Source organism: Patiria miniata, unplaced genomic scaffold (genome assembly GCF_015706575.1).
Source record: "Patiria miniata isolate m_02_andy unplaced genomic scaffold, ASM1570657v1 HiC_scaffold_20, whole genome shotgun sequence".
NCBI classification, from domain to species: domain Eukaryota; kingdom Metazoa; phylum Echinodermata; class Asteroidea; order Valvatida; family Asterinidae; genus Patiria; species Patiria miniata.
Genome location: NW_024037059.1, coordinates 3,795,245 through 3,819,994, shown reverse-complemented (window position 1 = coordinate 3,819,994; position 24,750 = coordinate 3,795,245). Strand labels below are relative to the sequence as shown.

At 41.7% G+C, this 24,750-nt stretch overlaps 1 protein-coding gene across 1 annotated transcript in view; it reads right to left on the bottom strand.

The window, feature by feature from the left end:
* LOC119728478 overlaps nt 1-24,750 on the bottom strand; it is a 75,718-nt gene that overhangs the window by 7,401 nt on the left and 43,567 nt on the right. The window contains exons 6-12 of the mRNA XM_038200736.1: nt 22,700-22,834; nt 14,147-14,275; nt 7,254-7,421; nt 4,383-5,417; nt 3,678-3,812; nt 1,178-1,300; nt 861-1,040 (exon numbers count right to left, since the gene is read on the bottom strand). Coding sequence (XP_038056664.1) covers nt 861-1,040; nt 1,178-1,300; nt 3,678-3,812; nt 4,383-5,417; nt 7,254-7,421; nt 14,147-14,275; nt 22,700-22,834 — 1,905 coding nt within the window. The remainder of the gene's footprint in view (nt 1-860; nt 1,041-1,177; nt 1,301-3,677; nt 3,813-4,382; nt 5,418-7,253; nt 7,422-14,146; nt 14,276-22,699; nt 22,835-24,750) is intronic.

Below are 24,750 nucleotides of genomic sequence, written 5' to 3'. Positions count from 1 at the left end.
GAGTCAAGGAAACCGCCAGAAATCGTTAATTCTTTTGATTGAATCACTCGGCGCTGATACTGGATCACCCCTTCACGAAAATTGATACCAAATTGGTGAGTTAGGGTATCTCTCAGCGAACTGAACGCGAGGGGTACGGGTGTAAGTCACCGGCTAAATATAGCCAGAAAACCCACTCTGGGAAGAGTTCGGAGAGAGCCCACTTTCCAAAACCGCCCACTTGTATATCAAGGAGTCCCCCAGGTCGATCCTGGGGCAGTTCAGCTGAAGATACCGTGTGGTCAACTGCTGGGTCACCTAACAGGTTTCTGACCCGTAACATGATGCGCAAAAGGAAAAAGTTGGGGAAAACTAGCTTAATTTGTTCAGGCTGATATGCGTGTTATCTCTTACCGTAAAGCTGCATGGTCCTTCCTTATGGAGGGCGGGTCAGCAGTTTCAATCTTGTACTTTTCTTATATCTTTAAATCTTTTTCCTCCCTCATTCAAACTCTCTTCAACGATTTGACAATGTCCAGACTGACACGGTGCAATATCATTTCCCCTTGAAGTCTAAGGTTACTGAAATTCGAAATTCTGCTCCTTATTGTTACACAAAAAAGTATTACAGGAACCCTAAAGGATCCATGCAGGTATTTTGTCATCTTCCACAGGCTCCTCTCAGCCTTTAAGCAGGCGATAAGACGCCTATAGTTTTATCTTGTAAGACCTTTACAAGGTCCTTAAGGACCGCCTTTGATCATGTAGCAGGTGACGGAAAACCTATGGGAAACCTATAAGATGTTGTGGGATTTTTTTTACCTACGATTCCTCAAATGCATGGACAAAGGCTGAAGGACCTAGGGGCTATCAGCCAGTACCTGATTCCGCGTTGAAGTACCAGGCCTCGATCTGCTGACCGTGCCGTGCATCCGTCAAATCTTCCGGTAGGGGGATCTCGATAATGACCGGCAGGAGCACATCTATCTCCTTATAGGTAGAAGTCTCGTAGATCGAGGTTTCGACCATGGCGTACACCTCTAGGCCTTCCATGTCGTATCCTAAAAATTAACAAGGACAAGGCGATGGCACAAGTTAACATGGAAAGGCATGCGTGTACAGGACCTTTTATTATGTCACAAACACCATAAACAGTATTTTTAAGCTTCCTAATTGGATGATAGATGCGTTACTTTACCTCCTCGTCTGTTTGGCACAGCGGCAATCAGTTCCGGTACGTTGGCCACTTTTTCCTTGTCGGCCATGTCAACGGGAGAGAACCGCATGGTGACCGCTGCCCCCTCGATGACGTCAAGGGCACCTGGCGGAGAGAAACACCAAGTATTAAGCCATACCTCCGTTTAATTCTGCTCAAGATACCAAGAAAGAGTAATACAAGGTTGGGTATCTGCGAGCTGTTGCTTCCACTTTATTCTGGACAGGTCTCTGTCGCATGCTTCTCAAGTATGGACAAGTAAGAAAAATGCGAAATAACTAAATATGAAAAAATAGGAGAAGTTATTGAAAAAATCCAGTTTTTCTTGAAAATGTCAGCACACTAGGAGCCACAACTTTACAGGATGCTTTAGACTGTCATTCCCTAACAACTCAGTGAGGTATTTCGTGATAATTTGATCAGTTCGTTTTTTGATGTTTGCAAATGTTGTATCTTCCCTCTAACACCCTACTTATGCACGAAATAATCATGGAATAATTTTGATTAAGTCTTTGATAGTAAAGACCATTATAATCTTGCTGCCATCATGATTTTTTCCAATTCAATTCAACGTACCCAAAACGAGGCTGGAAGGAAAAATGGTCCGGTTCCTTTTTACACAAAAAACATCATTCAGTACTGTTATTGGATACAGGGAACACGACTGAAATGATGGTCTATTTGTCGGTTTATTTTGCATTTTCAACAATCCAATGACTATACAGGTTCATGTATTTGAAAACACCAATCAACTTCTGATTATTTTTGTAACGGTGACCTTCCAGAGTTTGCAAACCAATGGTTGGCAAAAATCGGCAACTTTATACATTCAATGCTACATTAACAGAGACACAAAAAAATCGACGATTGTATTCCAAGGACATACCATTACCAGTTTAGAGGGGGAAAAAGATCTCCTCCTTAAAAAAAAAAACTTCTCACGACATGATGGGTCCAATTGACATCGAGGTTTCTGCTGCGACCTTGACATTTCTGCAAGATCCTTATCCCACCTAATTTGCAGAAAGTGGGGGAGGTGTACCCTGGAACCCCGGAGCCCACCTTCCCTGTCCCCTGGGGACTTATCCCAGGAAGTCCCCCAATGATTCAGGTAAAGGAAATGAGATGGGCGGATATGGGTATAGGTTTCAACGTTTTGGGCTGCTCTTCCTTCCCCTCCAGCACATCGGCAACATTAGTCACTACGGGGTGTCGGTGAAAGCTGGCTATTTCTTGGTGCCATCGCGCGCGACTGTGGAAGTGAGCTTCTAGGAGATAGTGGTACACAAAAGGGTTTTCATCCTTGTGTATATGTATGATCAATTTGTTAATTGACTAATTGTCTCAGCATTTTGTCCAGCATGTGTCCTTTAAATTGTGCACCGCTGGTCCGGCCATGCCAGTTTCAGCTGAAAACAGTTTAACCAGCAGACTAGAAAAACAAAATATCAGCGCTGTTTTCTTGGATTCAAGGAAGACCTATACGATCATTATTCGTCAGAATGACAGCATTTTTTTTGGGGGGGGGGAAGATGAGGATTGTCTAGCATCGCGGAAACATTGTACGGGGTAAATATAATCATTTGCCTTGTTAAACACCTGTAATGTATACATTCGTATATATGCCACTAAGTACAGAAGGTAGTACAAGCGACACAAGCACCACTGAGTTTTACGCATGTAAATGCATTTTTGTTGTGACGTCAAAGGGACAATGTCTACGAGGTTGAAAGTGGCACCCCGAGACTAACGCTTGGTGGCGCTGTATGCACGGCCTTATGATTGAGAGTCTACGAAAAGCATTATGGGTAGCAAAGTCTATTGACCCCGGTTACTGAAACTCTTACATGGGGTTACAGGCTACGAGCGAAGGTTTGCATCCGATAGAAAAAACACCTTGATCTTTTGGCTGAGTTTGAACCTTAACCCACACTGTGCACTGCTCGTGTATTCCTCTTATCTAGGTTTATACCTATGTCCTCGGCTAAAACAGAGTATTAACAAGGTTGCATAAGATAGTGTTAAGCATGACTGGAGAGGAACTGACGAGCAGGTGAGACAGCGAACATCTCAATCAGCGATTCCATGACTGTACGCGCACCTGCCAACCCCCAGGATGCAAAAAAGGGAGGTGAAACCACCCCGACATGAATGCTTCTGCATAGCTTACACGTGGCCGCCTTTGATAACATCCAACATCGACTTCCCCCCAAAACCAAATTAAGTCTAAAGCCAAGAGATACGCCGATTCAGCACCACGCGCTAATGACTGACATGTGAATCTGCCAGAAAAAAATCTCATCATAACATGTTATCTCCAGTCTGTCCTTCCGCAATCAATCTCTGACTAAACCTTAATGAAATTAGAAACGAAAAAAAAAAGATGACCAAAAATTGATTGAAGTTGAGTCTTTGAGTGGTCTAGTCAGAGATGAGTGTTTTTTGTTCTTTTTCCGAGAACGATTTGAAACCTGGACCATACCTGGCGAGATTTCAACCCGGTACTGCTTGGCTACGTCTTGCTGGTCGCCGTAGGTGATTCGCTTGTAGTAGCCGGACTTCCACGACCACTCCTGTACCTCCTCGGGTAGACTCATTTCAATCGTTAAGACATTTTCTGCATTTTAGGGAATCAAGAATCCACCCATGAACTTATTTTTTTGGGGGCATTGTCAATCACTGAAGTTGTAGGTTGTTTCAAATATAAATACGATTTGTTACTCTTAGATTTTAAAACTTTGCATGATTCAGAGTACAGCTCAGCAGAAGCTTTTGATACACCTTGTGAAGTGTCTACGGAGAGGCGGTTGTGAGAACTTGAGATGTTAGCTATAAACGTTTGGGTTAGTGTGCTTTGGTCGTCTGATCAGGCCCTGACGGAGCGACCGTAACATTTCATGCTCTTTTCAGTATCTCTTTTTCGAATACGGTGACCTCACCTATAGTGAATTCGCTCTAAAGCATACGGGACTTTTAGTTAAAATGCAGAAGTGGCAGTTTGCTTCTGAACGTAATGAAAATACAACTTTCAGGGTCTTTCTATGCAATGCGAATCATGGGACCAGCATAATCATGAATCATATTAGAAACACATAGGTCTGCGCTGAAAATGCACGGATCCTATGCATTCTACTTTGGTATGGAAAATATTTCCGCTGGAAAACGTTTTATTACACAGGATACTTACTTTCCTCTGGTTTGAATTTGTAAACGTAGGAGGTGTCCAGAAATCCTGGTCTTCTAGCAGTGATGATCACCGGCGTGTTTTCTGGGATGATAAACTTCCAGATTCCATCGGCACCCGTGGTGCCGTTTTCCAGTATCCTGGTAGCATTTTCGTTGTCTTCTGGAATCATTAATCGTACATCTACGCCCGGTAGGATGGCATTGGCGTTGCCTGAGTCCACGCTGGTAACCTCGAGCGATGGCGGCGGAGGCGTGGTAGTGGGCGGCTCCGTGGTCGTTGGTGGCACCGTCGTGGTCGGCTCAGTGGTCGTTGGGGGCACGGTTGTGGTCGGAGGTCTTGTGGTGGGCGTGGTTGGAGGTGTGGTTGTGACGGTCGTGGTCGGCGGCGCTGTTGTGGTCACTGTCGTTGTGAGTTGCGTGGTGATAGTCGGGGTCGGTTTTGTCGTTTTGGGATGCTTGATGCGAGCGGTTGTGGAGACGCTTGAAGGCGGCTGCTCTTTCTGGGGTATGTCAGCCGGTTTTGTAGTTGTAATAGTTGGTTTTGTTGGTATCGGCTTTGGAGTTGTTGTGGGCGGATTTGTTGTGGTAACAGTGGTCGTTGGCGGGGCTGTTGTTGTGACTGTGGTAGTTGGTGGCGCTGTTGTTGTGACTGTGGTCGTTGGCGGCGCTGTTGTTGTGACTGTAGTCGTTGGTGGCGCTGTTGTTGTGACTGTAGTAGGTGGTGCTGTGGTTGGTGGGGCTGTTGTGACTGTGGTTGTTGGTGGCTTCGTCGTTGTAACCTTTGTTGTAGGTGGCGCCGTTGTTGTTACAGTAGTGGTTGGAGGTGCTGTTGTTGCAATCGTGGTCGTTGGTGGCGTTGCCGTAGTAACTGTCGTCGTAGGCGGCGTTGTAGTCGCTAACGTCGTTGTTGGTGCCGCTGTTGTCGTAGGCGTTGTGGTCGTCAACATCATTGTTGTCGTGAGTCGCTTGGTGGAGGAAATTTTTGGTGCAGGTGTTGGCTCGGTGGTTGTCAGAGCAACAACTTTTGGTGGTAACTCTGTCCAGATAAATGATAAAACACCGCTTTTTTAAAAAGAATGTTCGTTTTTTAATATAAAGGTAATGTACAGCATTTGCAAACATTAAAAACCAAAACTATCAAATTAATATAAAATACCTAACTTGACTGTAAGTTATTAATAATCTCAACTATCCTGTAAAATGCTGTCATTTTCAAGAACAGTGATATTTTGTGTATCAATTTCCAACGATGGTCGGTCAACCATCGTTGGAAAATCGTTTACATACTGCCCCAAAATCACCGAATTTAGTGAGTTCACATTTTGTTTGGAATTGGTGAAACATCCGTGAAGGGTTGCAAATCAGCTAATCTGGTTCCCTGACCTCACAAATCTCAGACGCCTATAAATTGCTCTATTTCGTCTGAAGTAGGGTTAGGGGACCAGACCACAAGAAAAGCATTTTTTTTCCTTGGTTTTTCCAGCATCCATCAACACAAACTTAAACAGGTCAGTGTAACAATATTTGCTAGAAAATGCTAACCTCCTCATCCGTCCATTACTGAACATCAAAGCAAAAACAAATGTTGTATATTACCTTTAAGATTGACATTTATATCCAAAATTCTATTTGTTGTGGTTTAAAATAAGGTGGAAAAACTTTTATCATACAACTTGCAAAAAGTAACATCGAAAGCAGCAGAACTATCCTTTCAAAGACAGGCATCAGCCAAGCAATGACACCAAAAACAAAAACATAGCAATAAAATATGAACGACTAAACAAAACAAAAATTACGGGAAATCCAACGAAACAATACTGCGCCACTTTTTAGCGGATATCAGGCAAAACAAACAAAAATTACTGACCCTCTAACCGACCGACTGAAAGACTGAAACAGAGATAAAAAAAAATTACAAACGCAAATCATTTATCTGTGAACAAAATCTGACCACTGTGACACATAGCCAGAAACTAACAGCGTTATTACAGACTGAGAGGCTGGCACCATACTGACGGGCACGGCCGACCGTCAGACCATGCAGCTGCTACGTTTTAACTGCCCCCATCCGCTGGCCGAGGGACGGGCAAGGCTGAAGGAGCCTTTGGTATCAACCGAAATTAATTTCTTCCTTTGAGGTGCTATTGTGTAAAAGAGGACATTGACGAGGAAGCACTTGTCTTTCTGGGTCACACTAGCAACCTACTTACAACGGACTACAGGTTTGTCGACACGGCTATGACAATCATTCCCCAAGAATCATAAGAAAAAAAGGACTTAAACAAAATTAATTTTAAAAGGAAATCCCAATTAAATAAAAATGCACACTTATACAAACGAACAAATCAAGACAAGCGAAATATTGGTGAGGGGTTGTAACAGCAGACGCCCGGAACTGTGCCTAAAGCAAGTAAAGACAGTGTCTCTAATGTGACCAAATCCTACGAAAAGAATCGTCAGACAAACTGGAATTTTTTTGGGTGGTTTTTCATACGTGGTAGTTTGATATCTTGCGAATATAAATGTTGGTGAAATGGTTGACTGTTTCTATTGCTTTCCATTGTCAGTTTGTAAGATTGTATTAAACGTCTTTAGCTGTGGGTTCTTCTGACTCTGTTTTGTTGAGTTTTGTCTAATTTCGTATCCGATGGGCGGCTACAGGTTTGTTTACGAAACATTACAAAGATACAGCAAAATTTAACCAAAACAATATACTGCAAGTAAAACTTGCGCAATCCCCTGACTTCCTGCCAGTAGGGGGGGGGGGTGTAAAACAGACCAATCAAAACGACCAGAACAACAAAATAAGCATGGAAGCAAAAACACAATTCGCACAGACTTTAAATTTAAAGCAATGTTCTTGTATATTTACTTTGACAAGCGACTCCATCCCCGATGAATCCTTCTGGACACGGACCACAGTAGAAGAGCGTTACCAGGCCAGGGCCGCTCGGCACGTACTCAATACTGTTTGGGTTGATGTTCCGGTCCGTGCATGTCACGTTGGGGAAGCATGGATCGTTGACACACGTCCTCGGATCTAATTGGAAGATAGAAGAAAATGAAGTAAAGGAAAGCAAAACTAGAGGTGTGTGAAATGTTTTCAACTTTGCATTTCATTTCCTCGATCCACAAGCAGTGATATGAAAACAAAATATGCCGAGAGAATACCAGTATTTCTGAATTGGCAGAGCGAGAATCATAATATTCCAAAATGCTTTCTTTGAACGATTCACGTTTAAGATGCTGCCGTTAGCAGACCATTATCGAATACATCATAGACGAGTCGACAACCACTGGACCATTTGAGGACGTTGCCAAACGAAATTCTTTAAAAGAAAAATAGGCAACTTTAACTTTTTTTGGATGGGGATTTAATTTTGTGTTTTGTTTTGGTATTTTCTTTTGGTATTCTCGTCATATACATCTTTCTCTAGGTGTCTTCATAGTATACGAGAAAACCAACACGTTTGGCTTCCTTAGCTCAGTTAACTTTAACCCACCACTTTGTGAGAATTTGACGAAATTGAACGCCTGATAACTAGAAAATGCACAAGACAAAATTGCCACCCATTTAATTCGATTATCCTCCGCCTATAATTAATCTGGGCTCGGGATTCCGTAGAGTTTAATTAGCATCATCCTGGGATTTACTCTTATCACCGGCGCGCATCGTGCCAAGTAGTGAACAGGAAAGAATGGATTTTCCACGTGTAGATCAAAAACTAGGCCAACCTGATGAAACTTCCAGCACCATGCTCCAATGGTTACGGTGTTCGACTCATGTGCCGTGGTACGTGTAGGTTACATGGTGCTTGTGTCCTCGGGCAAGACACTTTACTACAATTGCCTCTCTCCACCCAGGAGTTTAAATGGGTACTCGTGAAGGTAGAGACCAGATTGCGCTGATCTCGGCTGCAGAAAATGGGTCTCATGTCCCGAACAGGAGTAATAAATGTGAAGTACTATGAAACATTTGGGTGGAAGGCGTTACGTAAACACCACACCATTATCATAGTGCGCCACCGATGAGATTACCGGGGAGAACTTTTTCTTTTCGCAAGGTGTTATGGAATAAAGGTATACGCGGCAGCTTTAACTTTTTAGTTGCAGGTTATTTTTAGTCGAACGATATTTTAAGCCTTACATATTTTACAGAGAAACGGTCAAGATGTAAGAGTTAAAATACACGTTGTGCGCCGCACACCATATGGGACACATTTCTCCATCGTATATTCCCCAATGAATGACTTTTATTATAGGAGACGTCCACGTGCTCCGAAGTCCGACATTAAAAAACAGGATATTAGACATAGCTGGAGAAGCACGCCCGACTCTTCAATAAATAGTGAATACGATCTTTGTTTTACATCGCAATCGGTGAAGTAATTAATGTGAACCTACTACTACTTTATACTCACATATAAACAAAAATAGACATCGTAACTAGCGACCGTAAAAATGTAATGTGGTGAATTTCGATATCGCTGCCATGCTCTTTGGTGCTAACTAATTTTGCACATGCCAAGAGATCCCAGTTTTTTAGAGGCTGACATTATTAAGGTAATTATTTCTAATACATCTTCCTGCTTTGCAGACGCGATCCAGGGTGGCGATGTGTTAACGGAGTTTATCCTGTATAGAGGGGTACCTTGTCGTACCGGTTTTAGGGGCATTCTTTATCAGTTTCTACAATTAGAAATGAAGAATGTCAATGCCTGTGAGATGCAACGGGTGCGCGCTGATTGTGCCTTTCTTAAAAAAAGAAAAGAATAAGAAGTCAAACTTTGGCAGTGACTTTTAAAGGTCATGCGTTTCTTTCAAGAATTTATTACGTCTCATTAGCGCATTTATGCACAAATATGCGCACCCGAATGGGCACCTAAAAATGTAGCAAAATGTGGCGGCGTTTGTGAAGCTGAACTATGAATCTTTCAACGATCGCAAACTAGGCATCGGGTCAACATTTTTGGAATGCAATTTCGAAAGTTTTATCTCTTGCTACATGATTTTTATTATCGAGCATCGTGACAGGTTCAAAGGACAAAACCATCTGCAAGTTTGTTTTATCACTTCTGCCAAACTCATGTTTCTGTGCTTTTTCAAAGCCACATGTGGACTGGATTTTCCAAGTCTTAAGTATCTGCTTTCTAAATATTCTTAAATGGCACATTCAAGAATCGACCGTATATTTATTTAATCAAAACAATTTGTAGAAATCCAACTTCTTATTAACCAATTCAATTATTCATAATTTAATGGAGGTCTGTACAACAAAATCGGATTGCCTTTGACCAAACAACCGCATATCAAAGTTGCATAAAATTGAATTGTTGTCGACAATCTTGTTTTTTTTATGTTAATTTTTAATGTCCGATTGATGACATTGCATCAGTTGATTCAATTTTTGCGGAATCTAGGGCGAGGAGCCTCACCTGGCACAAACAAATAAGTTCACAAAATAAATGGGATTGGACAGAAGACCATTTTATTACGTGACCATCCAGGATTAGTGGGCCTCAGCCTCACGCTAGCCGCCCAAAAAGAGCCGAAACGGATTTCCTGGAGCCATCAAGCGCAAAACCATTCCAAACATAAGCAGGTTTCCATCAAAAATGTCACGAGAGGCATAATTGCTCATGACATATGGTCCATTCCTTACTACTGTCTCTCATCTGAGCTGATGATGTTTTTCTTTTAAACTTAGCTTGCAGATCTGCTAAGCACTATGGTTTTGCTGGGCAATTCAGCAGCTACGTAAAAATTTGGCCCTGCGGCTATAGACACAGATTGCGCAAGCTGGCTGTAGCAATTTCCACTCATTTTCTAAGTCACTATAAAGCAACGTCGGCCAAGGACAGTTGTATTAGCGCAAGTTTTGAACAGATTGCTCAAGCAGCGTGCTGTGGAGAGTTCGGCCAAGCCCGGCTCCAGGGGAGTCATCCGCCAGGACCTAATTAGACTCACTTCAAGGCAGACACCATATCAACACTGCCTATCAGGGGTGACATAATAGCTGTGTCAGTTCCCGTGACCTTGGAGTTTAGCGATGAGACACTTCTCCCACGACAGCGACTTTCGCAGTTATCTCTGACGATCGTTTCTATAACTCATCACCTATAGCGCGGTGCGGCGGCATTTATTTCACTGACAACGTTTAAAATAAAATGATACAACATTTCGTTCAGGCCCCAATGACACGCAAATTTCGGGTGCATTTGAACTTTACATCATCAGAATGTTCAACGCATGTCTGTTCCAATTTCCAGTTGATTTCCAGAGATGGTATTTCCCAAAAGATAGTGAACCACACCGAAACAAACTTGTCCTTTTCAATCACACCAGATTGGTAAAAGATGAAAGTGCGATGAATTCAAAGGTCGCATTTCATGACATGGCTAGGAATGGGATTACTTTAAAGTGCAGTAGGCCTATTAGAAAGCATAGAAGTGGTGGTCTTCCAGCGAGTTCAAACAAATTTAGAATTAGATTTACTTCTTTGAAATAAAACATCTCAACAATCTGTAACAGTAACGGTGTAAGTATTAATATAACCTCCATGGGTTTGCGTTAACGGACTAATAAGACAACTCAACAACAATGATGAAAAGCATTTTGTATTGTATACAAGTTTGCCTTTAATCTCTTAATCTCACGATTCGTCGTGTACAGAAACTGACATAAATTCTAATTTTGACACTGTGACAAGACATTCAGGCCATCAATCTTGAAGGAAATGTCTTCTGGGACGGATAAATATGCACAGGGTTGCAGGTCAGCGTCTACGCCCATGTTCTCGGCTGACGAACACCTACATTGAAATGCTCTTTGCACTCAATGCACTTCTACACCCAATCATACCAATTAAGTTTCTAAGACTAAACGCGTATACGGCGTGTTTTTTAGTAACCACCCCTCGTGATATGTCTTCGAGTTCAAAGAGGTTTCCTACTGCTAGTTTACATATGGAAGCCATCCACCGACATTATTGTTACGAGGGGATCTCTAGATGGGTAATATTATGCCTACAGTAGGCCAGGCATAGCTAAGACAACAACGGAAGAGTGTTATATGATGCCGGGTGTATAATACGGCCGCGTTAATTGAAATCTGTTGACTTTTGTGGCCCGAGCACTCCCCTGGCCACCACCGGGGCACATACTCGGCCATCACCCGTTGAGTTGTTATTATTTACTGGATATGGTCCGGTCTTGGACTTGAGGGTCAGTCGTAAGGGGCCGTGGCTTAGAAAAATAGACTTTCGGGGCTTTAGTGAGTGACTAGAAATGTAACCCAGATGTCTATGGCGCAAGGGTGTTTATATCGCAAACTGTTTTTCAAGAGAGGTTAATTCCGAGCGCGAACCACCTCTCAGTGGCCAGTTGTCATGCGAGGAGGCATTTACTCCGGCCAGCTTTGCCTGATTTACTGTGGCAGGAGTGTTGAAATATGAGCCAAATACGAAGAAAAGGAGTGCGAAAACTGTCCGGAAATTTTGATTTGCCACGTTAAATTAACGGCTAAATAAACCGCACAGACATGTTTTTTTGACACAAAGCTGTAAAGAACCTTGACTTGCTAGACATTCACAACATGTAGAGTTTGGGTTCAATTAGGTTTAACCTTTTTGGGGACAAAAACGACACTATTCCGCGTCTTAATTACACTTCCACGGGTCATTTTTGACCCGGAAAAGAGTGTCTTGTTTAGTGTGTGCAAGCTAGGAAAACACCTGTGGGTAGCAGACACTGATCAGGCTATTAATTTTGTAATTGCTATATTGACATTGACAGAAAGGGTACAAATTTCGATAGGGACTTTCAAACTGTGAGAAATTATTTACGTTGAAGGGGTTTCTTTTGATCTGCTTTGGTAATCCATGGGCTATCTACCTAGGGGAATATGCTGATGAGATCATTGCCAGATATGACAGATGGGGGTGGGTGCTGAATGTACTTCCCCCTCTCCGTGTGTCTTCAATAAAGCAAAAACACACAACAGTTGACGAGGGTTTTACCAAATGTATGTGAATCATTAGAGTCGTGCGATCCATGGAGAGGCATTGATTGATGGGGCATAGTCACCACAACCATAAACCTCGGGGATGGACAGCAGCCTCGGCAGACCGTTCCCCGTCAGCCCTGGGCCCGTGATAGATCACACACCAAGGGGTCAGTTGCCAATGCATTTGTAGGAAATTGAAAAATATTTGCCAAACAAACAGGGAGAGAGATCACTTGGGTTAAAACGTGAGGCAGACGGTAAAAGGTCTTCCACCTCTGATAAATAAGAAACTGGCACAGGGTTGGGACAATTCCCGAGGAGTGACTTTACACTCACGGAGGTCCAAGTCGCATTCTGTAATCTGAATATTCAAAGGTAACGTTTTGATTATTTTCGTTTTAGTTTGACCACATCATGAAGCGCAAATAATGATATATCAATAACCCTTTTGCAGACTGCCGTACACTCTAACAATATCCGGGTCGGATTGACCCAGAATGCGGGTACTATTTGGATCAACCCTTTTTCAGATCAAAAATGACTTTTTGTTTCCGGGTCAAAATGACACTTTTTTCCCGGGACAAAATGACACTTTTTCGTGTCAAAATGAAACTTTTCCGTGACAAAATAACACTTTTGTCGTGTCAAAATGGTTTCCGGGACAAAATAAGACTTTTCCGGGACAAAATAACACCGGGAAAAGTGTCATTTTTGACCCGGAAATGGGCTGAGCCAAAAAGAACCCGCATTCCGGGTCAATCTGACCCGGATGTTTTAAAGTGTATTCGAAACAATTCCAGTTGACCTATAAAATATAGAATCTACTTTTAGACAGGAAAACCTTAGCATAATATGAAATTGACGAGACTTGATCTTGTTCCGATAAACTGCAGTCAAACTGTCCATGTAGGCCTACTTAATTTCCTTTTTTTTTTTTTAGGATCGGCGCGATCATGGAACGCCATTCTGTAACGGAAGTTGCTAGGATCACACTCCGATCCGATCAAACTCAGTCGATACAACTGACCCCCTACATCAAGAGTATATTTTCATAGTGTTTGCCACATTTCCTTCGCGCTTCGTCACTCTTCGAGTTCCTTTCTGTGTCAACGTGTCTGGGATTTTTTTTTAAACCGTCTCGGTCCCATCGAGTGTATTTTAGGCATGTATGTAAATGCATTGTTGTTTTGTCCCAAATTCTCTTCCCGGTCCGACGGACTGTGTAATTTATACAAATCTCTTTGTACACTGAGTCTGAATTCAACATGAGAAACTAAAGCAAGAGATGAGTCCTCGAATTTAAGCCAAGGTGGGAGTTAAGTATTTTGGACAAACAAAATGCTGAAAATGAAGGTTTATTTAAACAAATAAAATAAAAAAATCTGCATAATTGTGTGCATTTGCACTCGTTGCACACTTTTATTTTACTATACTCTCGAGGACAATGCTTTGTGTTTCCCTTCGTCCCTGTAATATAACATTCTCCCATCGACTAAGCACATAAACTTACTACAGAGGACCGTTTCCAACAAAAGACCCAACTTCCGAGGACCAAAAGGATCTGTTGTTCTCCCTCCCTGTGTCTGTCATCGGGGTTATGTAGAACAGGTACTCCTGTTGCACGTTCAGTGTCAAACCGTCATTTTGGGCCTCAGTTGTTGGTCAAAAACTCTGGTAATAAGGTTTGATTCCCATTATAAACTTTAAACTTCAGTATAAACGCTCAGGGGCTCGCAAAAAAGGTCAGTGAGGTGAACTTACCTATTGGGACACAGTAGGTGCCGTTGCCTGCGAAGCCTGGCTGGCATTCACACCTGTAGCCCCGAACCCTGTTGGTGCACATGGCGTCCTTGTGGCAGTTGTGCCGCCTGGTGGCGCACTCGTCTTCATCTGTTGGTGGACGAGAAATAATTTCGTTCAAGTTGCAAATACAATACATCTTTTAAAAAAGGGAAGGATTCTGTCTTAATTATTTCATTTGGCTATTCATTCTTGTTAAATTCCATCTGGTAGCGAAATATGGATTATTTAATAAAGTACGAGCACAGTCACTCGAACACTGGAAGACATCTTGAGGGAGAAGACAATGAAGACAAGGTCGGGACTGAACTGATAACGCAATCTCACACAAAGTCATGTTTTTAATGAGCAATTTTTTGGGGGTTTACAATTTAAACAGAAAACCCCTAAATTGAACAAGTAGGTGTCTTCCTGAAATGACATGACAGTAACAGCGCCCTCGGTTGTCCGAGAAAAAAACATGGCAATTAAAAAAAAAAAAATGCTCAACATTTAACCAAATCGGAATGTCAAATACTTTTCATACATTTATTTAAGAGCAGTAGAAGTTGCAGAAAATGTGAAAATCTCATAGTCCCTAAATCTAAGATGCTGCATTTTACGAAGCTCGTCTTTCATCAGTATGATAACTGCTCCTTCACTGGAAAAAAAGTAGCAGAGAAACAGTGTCCTTGAACAACGTTTTAAGACAGCTGTATTATGTTTTTACTTGGAGGAAGTTGGTTTAAAATAAGGATCTAACCAAACATAAACGATGTCAAGGTTATTGTCTGGGCGAGCGTCTAATGTTGGTCAAGCTTTAACGGCTCGGCACAGAGTTTCCTCCGACAGGAAGATCGGGCACGATGGAAAACAACTTTGATGAATGACGATGTTTTCTGTGGTGAAAGATTAGATTATAGCTTTTTTAAAGTGTCGTTGATGTAATCTTTGACTAACTACACACATTTCACTCATGAGAGCGGAAATCCAGTAGGCAGTACGCGTGCTGCTGGCGCATCTCCAAATAAGTCGAACAGAAAAGTACATTCCATTTTGGTACTGCTTAGTAGATATAGAAATAATAGACCTCTCGCAGTAGAATCATGTTAGAATCGCGTCAACGCAGCTTGTGAAATATTAACCAATTACACGATATACAAATTATGGAAGCGGAACGCGCAATAGACCGCTTGCAGACGCGATCGATAATTGACGCGCGAAGGTGCGCGACGCCATGTTATGGGACAAAATGTGCATAGATAGATATACGCTTGTCCCACAACATGGCGTCGCGCGCCTTCGCGCGTCGATTATCGAACGCATCTGCAAGCGGTCTATATCTGAGACAAAAATAGAGTTATATTTAAATTGGTTTCGTGAAATCGCACTGTTTCGTGAAATCGGCTGCAGGTTTTCAGCAAGTGAGCTCACAAAAAACAGTCATGCATGTGTCACCATTTCTCGAAATCTGACAAACGAACTTAGCTGATGATGAGTCTATATGATTGACCTTCAACTTGATTTATAGGACAAATCACCAATTACAACGAATTTGACACAGTGAATTATCCACTGAGGTCATCGCAGCCTGGGCCTCCAAGATTACTGTATAAATGTTTATCAACACGACAAGGTTTCTTGAGGGAAGGGTCGGTGGACGTGCGGCCACAACCCCTATCTTTGTTTAAAAAACACCGTAAACTTGGTTTACTTTTGGAACTGAGTGACGGTCAGTTTGTTTTTCAAAGCTCAGCGAGTGCTGACTACTGGCTTTTTACGCCCCAAGAAACAGGCAACAGGACGGTGACTATCACTTTGAACTCTCTACTCTAAAGGTGTCCATCAAAGACCTTAACAACACTAACACTAAGAAATGTTTACTGTATCTACTGTGAAACTACCCATCAAGAGATCTATACATAAACTTTAAATGCACGTTTTGTACTACCTGAGGTTAAAGGATAGATGACCGCTTCGACACTCCCCCCCCCCCAAAAAAGTTTGGATTTTATTGAAAAATTACGTCTCGAGAACTCAGAACCGAACTTTGTTGATACCCGGTTCCTACAAAGACTGGTATACCGGTTTCAGTTCCTCGTTTGGAACCGAGTAGAACCGGTAACCGGCTGAACATCCTAAGTCTATAAGAGGATATAAACTGTACTAGGCCTTTAGATTTGAGTTATCAGGCTTCTTATAACCGTCTCCTTATTGATCTTGTTCTTCATTTATTTGTTGCTCATTTTTTTTTTTTATGTTTGCTTGTTTTTCTTAATGTTCATGTACTTGTTTTTTGGGGTAATATTTGTTTGTATGATTAGTCCTGGTCAAAATAATGCCTAATAATATTCCGTGCAAGTTTTGCCATTTAAATGCATTTGAAACTTTTTCCATAACCGTACCGAACGACCAGCATTCCAAGAAAGCTTTGCCCAGTTTTGTTTGCAAACGCAAAATGTTGACCTGATTTTGGCACTTCGCATACCAAAGTGCATGCAGGATGAATTACTGCCGATCTTGCCGATCTTCGAAACATAAACAGTTTTGGGCTTGTTCTGATGTTTTTGCGAAAAAGTTCAAGGCTACAGTTACAGAGTCACCAGGACCATATATCTGACAGCCTTGGCCTTATAAAAAGAAACTAAGCTTCGTTGGTGGCTTCCTTGAAATGTTGCCCGCCGTTATTATTGTCTAAACACGGCCCAAGTGCATACTTGAGCGTATCATTAGCCAGAGAAAGTGTATAGACCACGATATCAGTTGTAGTAGACTGACAGAGAAGTTCTTCATCCCGGCGATGCACACCTATAATTCGGAAGATTTATGGCGACGATAGCTGATGTATGTAAAGCGGTGGAATGACATGTTTTTCAAGGGGGGATGGAATGCAACCTGGCTGGCCCATGACCTAGTGTCTTGAGGTCGCCAACTTGACCTCTGTGACCTCTTGGCTTAGATAGTCTTCAAGTTCACCGCCTTTACAGATCCCCTTTTTTGTGCAAAGCCTTCCTGAAGCCAAAGTCTCCTGGCAAAGAGACTCGTGTAGACCTTTCCTTAGTTCGTAAACAAGGGCATACATTTAAGCATAACATTCCACATTAATACACTTATAATGTAAGAAAGAGGCACATGAAGTCTTTATTAGCGTATGTTGGCTATTTTGAATTTTCAACAACTGAATGATATGTTTGGAAACATCTATAACTATTCGATATTTTTGCAACGTTGGTAGGTAAAAGTGCCGACCACGGGTCGGCAAATAAAATGTCTATATTCTTAATGCCATTTTCTGGCAGTCACGTCTATTCTATGATTCAGGTTAATTCTAAGATTCAAAGTTTAATTCTATGATACAGCTTATATTGAATGTAACCATATATATCAGCGAATCGCTTTACATTAATGATTTCCATACGCAAGAGAGATATAATCGATGGGACTTAACATTTGGCTTCGCTAAACCAGATTGTTTTTAAACTGATAATCTTTGACGAACCACTATCAAAAGCTCGCACTTGTTCCGGATGTCCGCGAATCACATTTAACGCGATACGGAGTCATCATAACCCGTCCCTTACCGAATTCAAATTGGTTAAATTCCGGTCCCGGTATATTGATGAATGTCTTAATTGGAATTGATGCTTCTCTTTCCATGAAGAGGCAACGTAGGCTTTTCGAGGGCAGCTTTTCTTTGACATATTTTTGGCTCGATCTGCGCGTCAATTTAGAACTCTCTCCCTCTCTAACAATGTAGGAAAAGAATATGGTGACCTTTAACATATGCAATTTACACTTAAACAATGGACGTATTCACCACCCGAAAAGTAAGCTCAGAATTACTTCTACGCACGTATCATGTAAGACAACCCACTTGATGAAGCCAAAACTGATAAATCAACTCAAATATAAAGTTGTAAATTTTCTACCGATGCACAATGCACTAACAGCTGGGCTTTCTTCAAGTTCAACCGAAATGACATAAAAGAACTCGGACACATACTCACCAAAGTTAATCTTGTGATCGAAACTCTTTAGTACGATGTATATCAAATTTCTGGTCTTGAATGTTTTATGCACAACATAAATCACTAATTCCTTTGTGTTAAGCTTTTCACATTGTATCTCCAGAGAGGTGTTCAAGACTTTCATCTAGACCATTTAGGGTCCCGTGAGCTACTCGAGGTGGCTTCATGTCTTAAGGCCTCAATTCTGACCTGCCGTAAGTTTACGTCAGAGAAAATATTTCTTTCACAGCCAGCGACAAATTAAGCAAGGTTTTAACGACATGATCCAACTGTTGAAGCAAGCTTTTGCTCTCCGTGTCGTGTCAACCTGAGCTCTATACATACGGTTGCCAATGTTTTACATCAAGTTTGCGTGGTTTACGACCTACGTCTAGAATATGTTGGATGGTGATGAATGACCGAGGAACCAACTAGAACTTAGTATTCGTCACTTAAAAGACATATTATTCTGATTATGAATGTTGCTGAGGACTGAGTTATGGACACAGAATAACTGCCCAGGGGAATCGAGGTTAAATGATGGACGCACATTTACTGAAAGTTTAAAAGCATCGAATCACATCACAATGGTCAAAATTTTCATTACTTTTTATCATACCACTAGTTTGAAAATATGGTTTGCAGTTTGATTCTGTAAACTACAACGCATTGTCTAATTGACTTATTTTTTTTCTGAAGCAAACTGTAACCCTCTTTTGGAAAGAACTTACGTAAGCAGTTTCGGGACCAACGTTCTGCAAGAAATTAAGCAATAATTGCCATTTTTAAAATGGTATTCTATTCCATGCCTTATGAATAATGAACGCCTACAGGGGTGAAATAGTTTTTCATATCCCACATTTTTGGTTTTCTGGCTTGATCAGCAGAATTCATTGCAAATTCCCAGGGTCTTTGCAAAAAATGCGATTACACATTTCGATGGTAAAGTCTCTTTGATTCAATAAGCCCTGTTTGTTTAGATCATTTCCCGAGGAAATGAAGTCATTAAGGAACTTGATCTGCGCACTTCGGCTCTGCCATGCCCGCGGTACCCCATCGAGACCGTAATAATTACACCCTGTCAACGCAGCGTCGCTTCATGTAATATTATTTTATATCTCCCTCTACATGACATATCTTATAGTTACTTATATTCATGTGGTCATTGCGGACAACAGCTGGATATTTAGTACCCTGGCGAGTATTCAATATAACACCCAATGAGGGTGGTTGACATACGCAGCCCCGGTTACGGTCAGTGAAGTCAGGTAAATTATTAGTGTCAGGCAATATTAAAAACTATACCACTGTGAACGAAACACCATGGGTGACACTATGGGCGCATAAACAAAAATCATATCCTGCTAAGGACCGAATGATATAACTATTATTATTTGTTATACCATAATGGACGCTGTGAGAAAGAATAAGCAAACTTTAAAAAACAAATCGCGAAACAACTGAAGAATTTGTAGAATCGGCACATATTCTTGTAACAGATAAATTAACATTTTTGTGGTTAGACCACCCGGCCCGACGACCGCCTGAGCTGTCGACATAAGATAGATGGCCTGCTATATCCAATAATTCTGACAGTCTGAACTTTTACGTGCACTTGGATTTCTTTCTCCAGTGTTTGGGTAATGTTGTCTAGGATCGAAAACTCGGGGTCAACAAAATACCACAAAACCGTAAATTAGTCTCATGAACTTTATAACAATCCAGGATGAAAATGCGCTTTTATTTCGTCTTCACCACTTTTAAAAAAACGACTACAACATTCATGCTGCATCTTTCCATTCCAAAGAAACTTTTTCCTTCATAATTTTTTTCATGAGTGATTGGGTGGGTGTAGAATCAACTTTGTTGCTGCATTTATTTCATAAGTACTCTGTACCACATCACAACCATGCTTGACCGAAACCATCTGCAGCCTCAAACCACCGAGGGAAGCCCGGCCACTAATGGGCAATTCCGTTCTGGCAAGATTTTGTCTCGAGGTAAAGACAGAGAGAAAGATGGGGGTAAGAGGGAGATCTGGGCCGCGAGGAAGTAAGCCGTGTGCTTCCCCTGGCGGAAGCGGCATGACTCACCCGGCCAGGACCATGATGAGTGGTGCTCTCTAAGAAACTCCGCTATTTTGTGTTCACAATATTTTTCCTGGTCCTCTAAATAAAAGACGCCAATGACCACCGGCGTATCTCCGGTTCAGGGGGCCAACAAAAGGGGCCTTTTTTTCTGGAGGGGTACTCAGTGGGTTTCGAACTTTTAAAACAAAGTGTTTTTAGGTTTTTTTTCTCCAGGTTCTGATAGGAGCGCTAGGGGAACATACTTCAAGATGTGAAGGGGGGCATCTACTCAAATAGAGGGCTGCCTTTATTTATTAAAAACTAATCCCTCTTCTCCATTCTCGATAAATTATATGTGGAGTGCCGTGGCCTAGTGGTCTAGAGAATTGAATTTGTGGTCTGCGGGTAATTCTGCAGGTTGTGGGTTCGAGTCCTGCCCGGAGTTGTGGTGCGTGTGCCCTTGAGCAAGGCGCTTAGTCACTCATTGCTTCTCTCCACCCAGGAGCAGATGGGTACTTTTGAGGGCAGAGTTGGTTACTGTGAGAGGTTGATTACGGCCAAGTGCGCCGAAATGGCTGCCTACCGGCCGTGTATGCTCCCCAGGGAGTTGAGAAGGTTTCAGGAGTGTTTGCCCGTTGAACAGGGGTAATAATAATTGTAAAGCGCTTTGATACCCCGTTTAAAAGCGCTGTATAAATGCCTGTTATTGTTATTATATATGACTACATTGGTACATGTTGTCTGGCTGCAACGAATTACACATTGGCAAGACTTTGTGTGCATTGGAAATTTCAGGAATGATATGAAACGATTTAAATAGCCTGACAACATGCATGTTGTTGTGCATTGCATGACGTGATATAGATTTATAATTACGTTTTTATTTTGGAAATGCATCAACGGTGACACTTTTCGCTGTACTTTACCAGAGTGTGTGGGGAGCGTGGGGAGTGTGGCCTAGCTGTTAGGGTTCGTGACTCATGATCAGAGGGTTAGGGTTTCGAATCCAGCTGCTGGTCATATGTTGTGTCCTTGGGCAAGCCGCTTCACCCCCACTTGCCTTTCTCCACCCAGGAGTATAAATGGGTACCAGCATTAGCTGGGGAGTAACCTGCGATGGACTTAGCATCCCATCCAGGGGTAGAAGAAATGTTCTCAGTCGTTTCAGGCTACAGAAACCGGAGATAAACGCCAGCCTGATGGGCCATATTGGCTCGTGACAGACTATACTAAGTTATACCAAGGTGTGGTAGAACGTATAAAGAATACTTAAACTTTTGGTGCTATTATTTTAAGTTTGCAAAGAAGAATACAATAAAATCTTACTAGACTTGAGAATTGTCACGAAAAAAAAAAAGGTTCCTATAGTGGTCCAGTCAATGGCAAACAGATGATTCAACTTGACATTTGAAATGTGGGGCACTTGTCACAATGTTGAACCGCCAGATAGGAAGTGGTGGAACATAAATTACTCGGGTTTATAGGAAGCACTCTCTAACAGTCCTCATCCTTTGCATACCTCGCGCTAATGGAACAACCACAATGTACAACTTGCACCTGGAGAAGGAAGGGAGGTTGGCATGTCGTTATAGAGCCCTAGGCCTATCCTAGGTTTTTGCTGTCGGATCACCAATTGGGAATGCTCACTCATCATTATTTTCACCATAGGATCTCAAACATTCCTAGTTGCGACATTTCTAGGCTGTCGACACTGATGCATCAGAGGGATAACTACGGTGGCTCCGAACAGCCATCTCATTTTCTCAGACAGCACTGCGAATTTCTTTCACGATGAAATTTACGAATGTGCAATGTCCCTTCAAAGCCAACACAGACTTGAAAATCTGCACTAATTCACGTAAAGTGTTCTTGATTGTGAATTGACTTTTAAAGAGGTACCCGATATTTATCGGGAAAACACAATCAAAGACAACTTGCTGTATATTGTTTTCCGAGTCATCCTTTGGCTTTAAAATTTAATTCAAAACGCATCACATTGGTGTCCAAGTTCAATACTAATTGAGTACATTCGCCATACATTCAATATCACCCTGAACACATTCTGAAGATTTTTCAGTATCATTCTAATGTTGTCTTTGCCATTAGTACACTTCTGAATACATTTCTTAATTACCTCCGCCAAGGAGGTTATATCTTCATCGGATTTTGTTGGTTGGCTGGTTGGTTGATTGGTTTGTCTGTTAACAAGATAACTGATAAAGTTACGGACAGATTTGCATGATTTTCTTTTACTACAAAACAAATCGATTAGATTTCGGATGTGATCCAGATCTGGGTCAAGATCCAGGATTTGTTTTTAAAAGCATTCTTCACCATTTATGTGAGCATTTCTTTTGGGTGTACTGACAATAGGGCGGGGAATTGTTCAGCCTTGGCGGAGGCTCGCGCTCTTTGGGTGCTTCATAGTTCGAAAATAAATGCAATTTTTCTTGACTCACCGGCACACTTGAATTGTCCGTCGATGAATTTATAGCTCAGTCCCATCTGACACATGCACATGTGGCTGCCGTACGTGTTGTGGCACCTCTTGTCTGACGGGCATATCGATGGGTTCTCCACACACTCATTGATATCTGCATTGAAATATCGTAGAAAAAAATGATAGTTGAAATTGATATCTTGTAATTGTATTTGCAAAAAACAAAACAAAAAAACACACGAAAAGACAATTTATATCTAATATATGAAACGATTAAAATTTTTACATTTGATAAAGTTCATGTGATGAAAGAAGTTTATGTTACACATAGAAAGACCTGTATATAGTAAAATTAACATAATTTGTATGGTATGCATTACTCTACATTAGTGGTGGAATAATATGGATCACAGGGTCTTAAATTAACACAGCAGTTCATTCAGTGTCAAGAAATGAGGCCGATTAAGGAATCTGATTTATGTTATCATTATTTAAACTGTCTTATACGGTTTAGGAAATCACGAATTAGTGAATCAGCAGCTAAAGGTTTTCACCTATTATTATCGCAATGATTCTTCAATGATACAAAGCAAGTTTGTTTAAAGTCTTGAATCCATAACTGTACGTGCACTATTGTAGATAGTCTTCCTAAGACAGCTGGAGCAAACATCGAAAAGTAAAACGGATTTTTCAGTTCTTAAAGGCGCATGAAGAAAAAGCCGTAAGGCAGAAGTTTAAACTAGTGTTTTGAGTTTCTCAACAACAAAAAAGAAGAGAAATTGAAAAATTAGCTTCCAGAAAATGAACGATGACCAATAGGGCTCAGGGTTGAAATTGCCGAACGACGATACGAGAAACAAAAAGCTGAGCAAACCAATCCATGCATAAACCATGTCTAAGCACATTCTTCAGCTTCTCGGGGTACCTTTCTAAGTAAAAAAAGAAGAATGTTTCCATATCTGGAAGGAAATATTAAAGTCTTAATTTGCAAAATACTGGAGGCTTTACATTCGGGAAATCGGACAGTTTCCTGTTCCCAGGGGGAAATCCTCTTAAATGGTCCGCGATGACAGACAATGCAGCTATCACCCATACAATATGAACTTTGTGGTTCGTCCGAAATAGTAACTGCGTGTCCTTTATAAATTGTTGCCAGCAATACCGACTGCGCAGGCTTCCTACTCATTGGCAATGTAAAACGTTGGCCTTCCTTGGCCTTTATGCCTGTGGTAATGTGCACTCTTTTCATTGATATGGGAAAGGTTTAACCCTAATCCTAAGGCTAACCCTAACCCCACCCGAAACTCAAATACCACACACGTGCATGGTGATAGAACTAGAAGGAACTAATGACAGTTGTTTCCTAACGACCACTTTCAGAAGTTCCCTGAGCTGCATGAACATACGCACAACGATTATGGAAGCTGAAGTCGTTGACAAAGAAAAAGAAATCTGTGTAATAAGGTGTTATGACGGCAACAACAGTGTTTATTCGCAGTCACCCAACGCACCAAGCAACGTGCGCATGGAATTGCAAGCCACACCCAAAACAAACCTTGCTTCAAGTCTCAGTACAAATGTGGTAGCCTATTTCCCGGGCTTTTGATTCCAAATCAGTGAGGTACCCTTTGCCATAGTGAATTTGCCAAATGCTCACGAAAACCTTAACTCTCACAAACTGATCTTTGCACAATGTATCACATTATTGTTTGGTATCTTGATGTGCAAGTAATGCCATGGTACAATATTGGACAAATCATCACTTCCAAGTGCAGCTGCCTTTCGGGTAACTTCATGTCCCCTCAAAACATTCTCTTAACACTCTCAGATTATTCTCAAAGAGAAAATTGGACGCCTCCCGCTATATAAAGCAGACGTATAATTGCACACTTATAACCGAAGATCACTCCTCAAGTGAGTTCTGGAACACAACTCTCGAAAAGGTCAGGCGGTCGCTCTCACAGCGGGATTGAGGCTAATTCCAATTGACTTCATCTGGGAGTCTCCGAGACACTGTAGCGCCGGTCTTCTTCCCCCTGTCTTGACCTTGGCATCAGCTGGGGGGAAGGG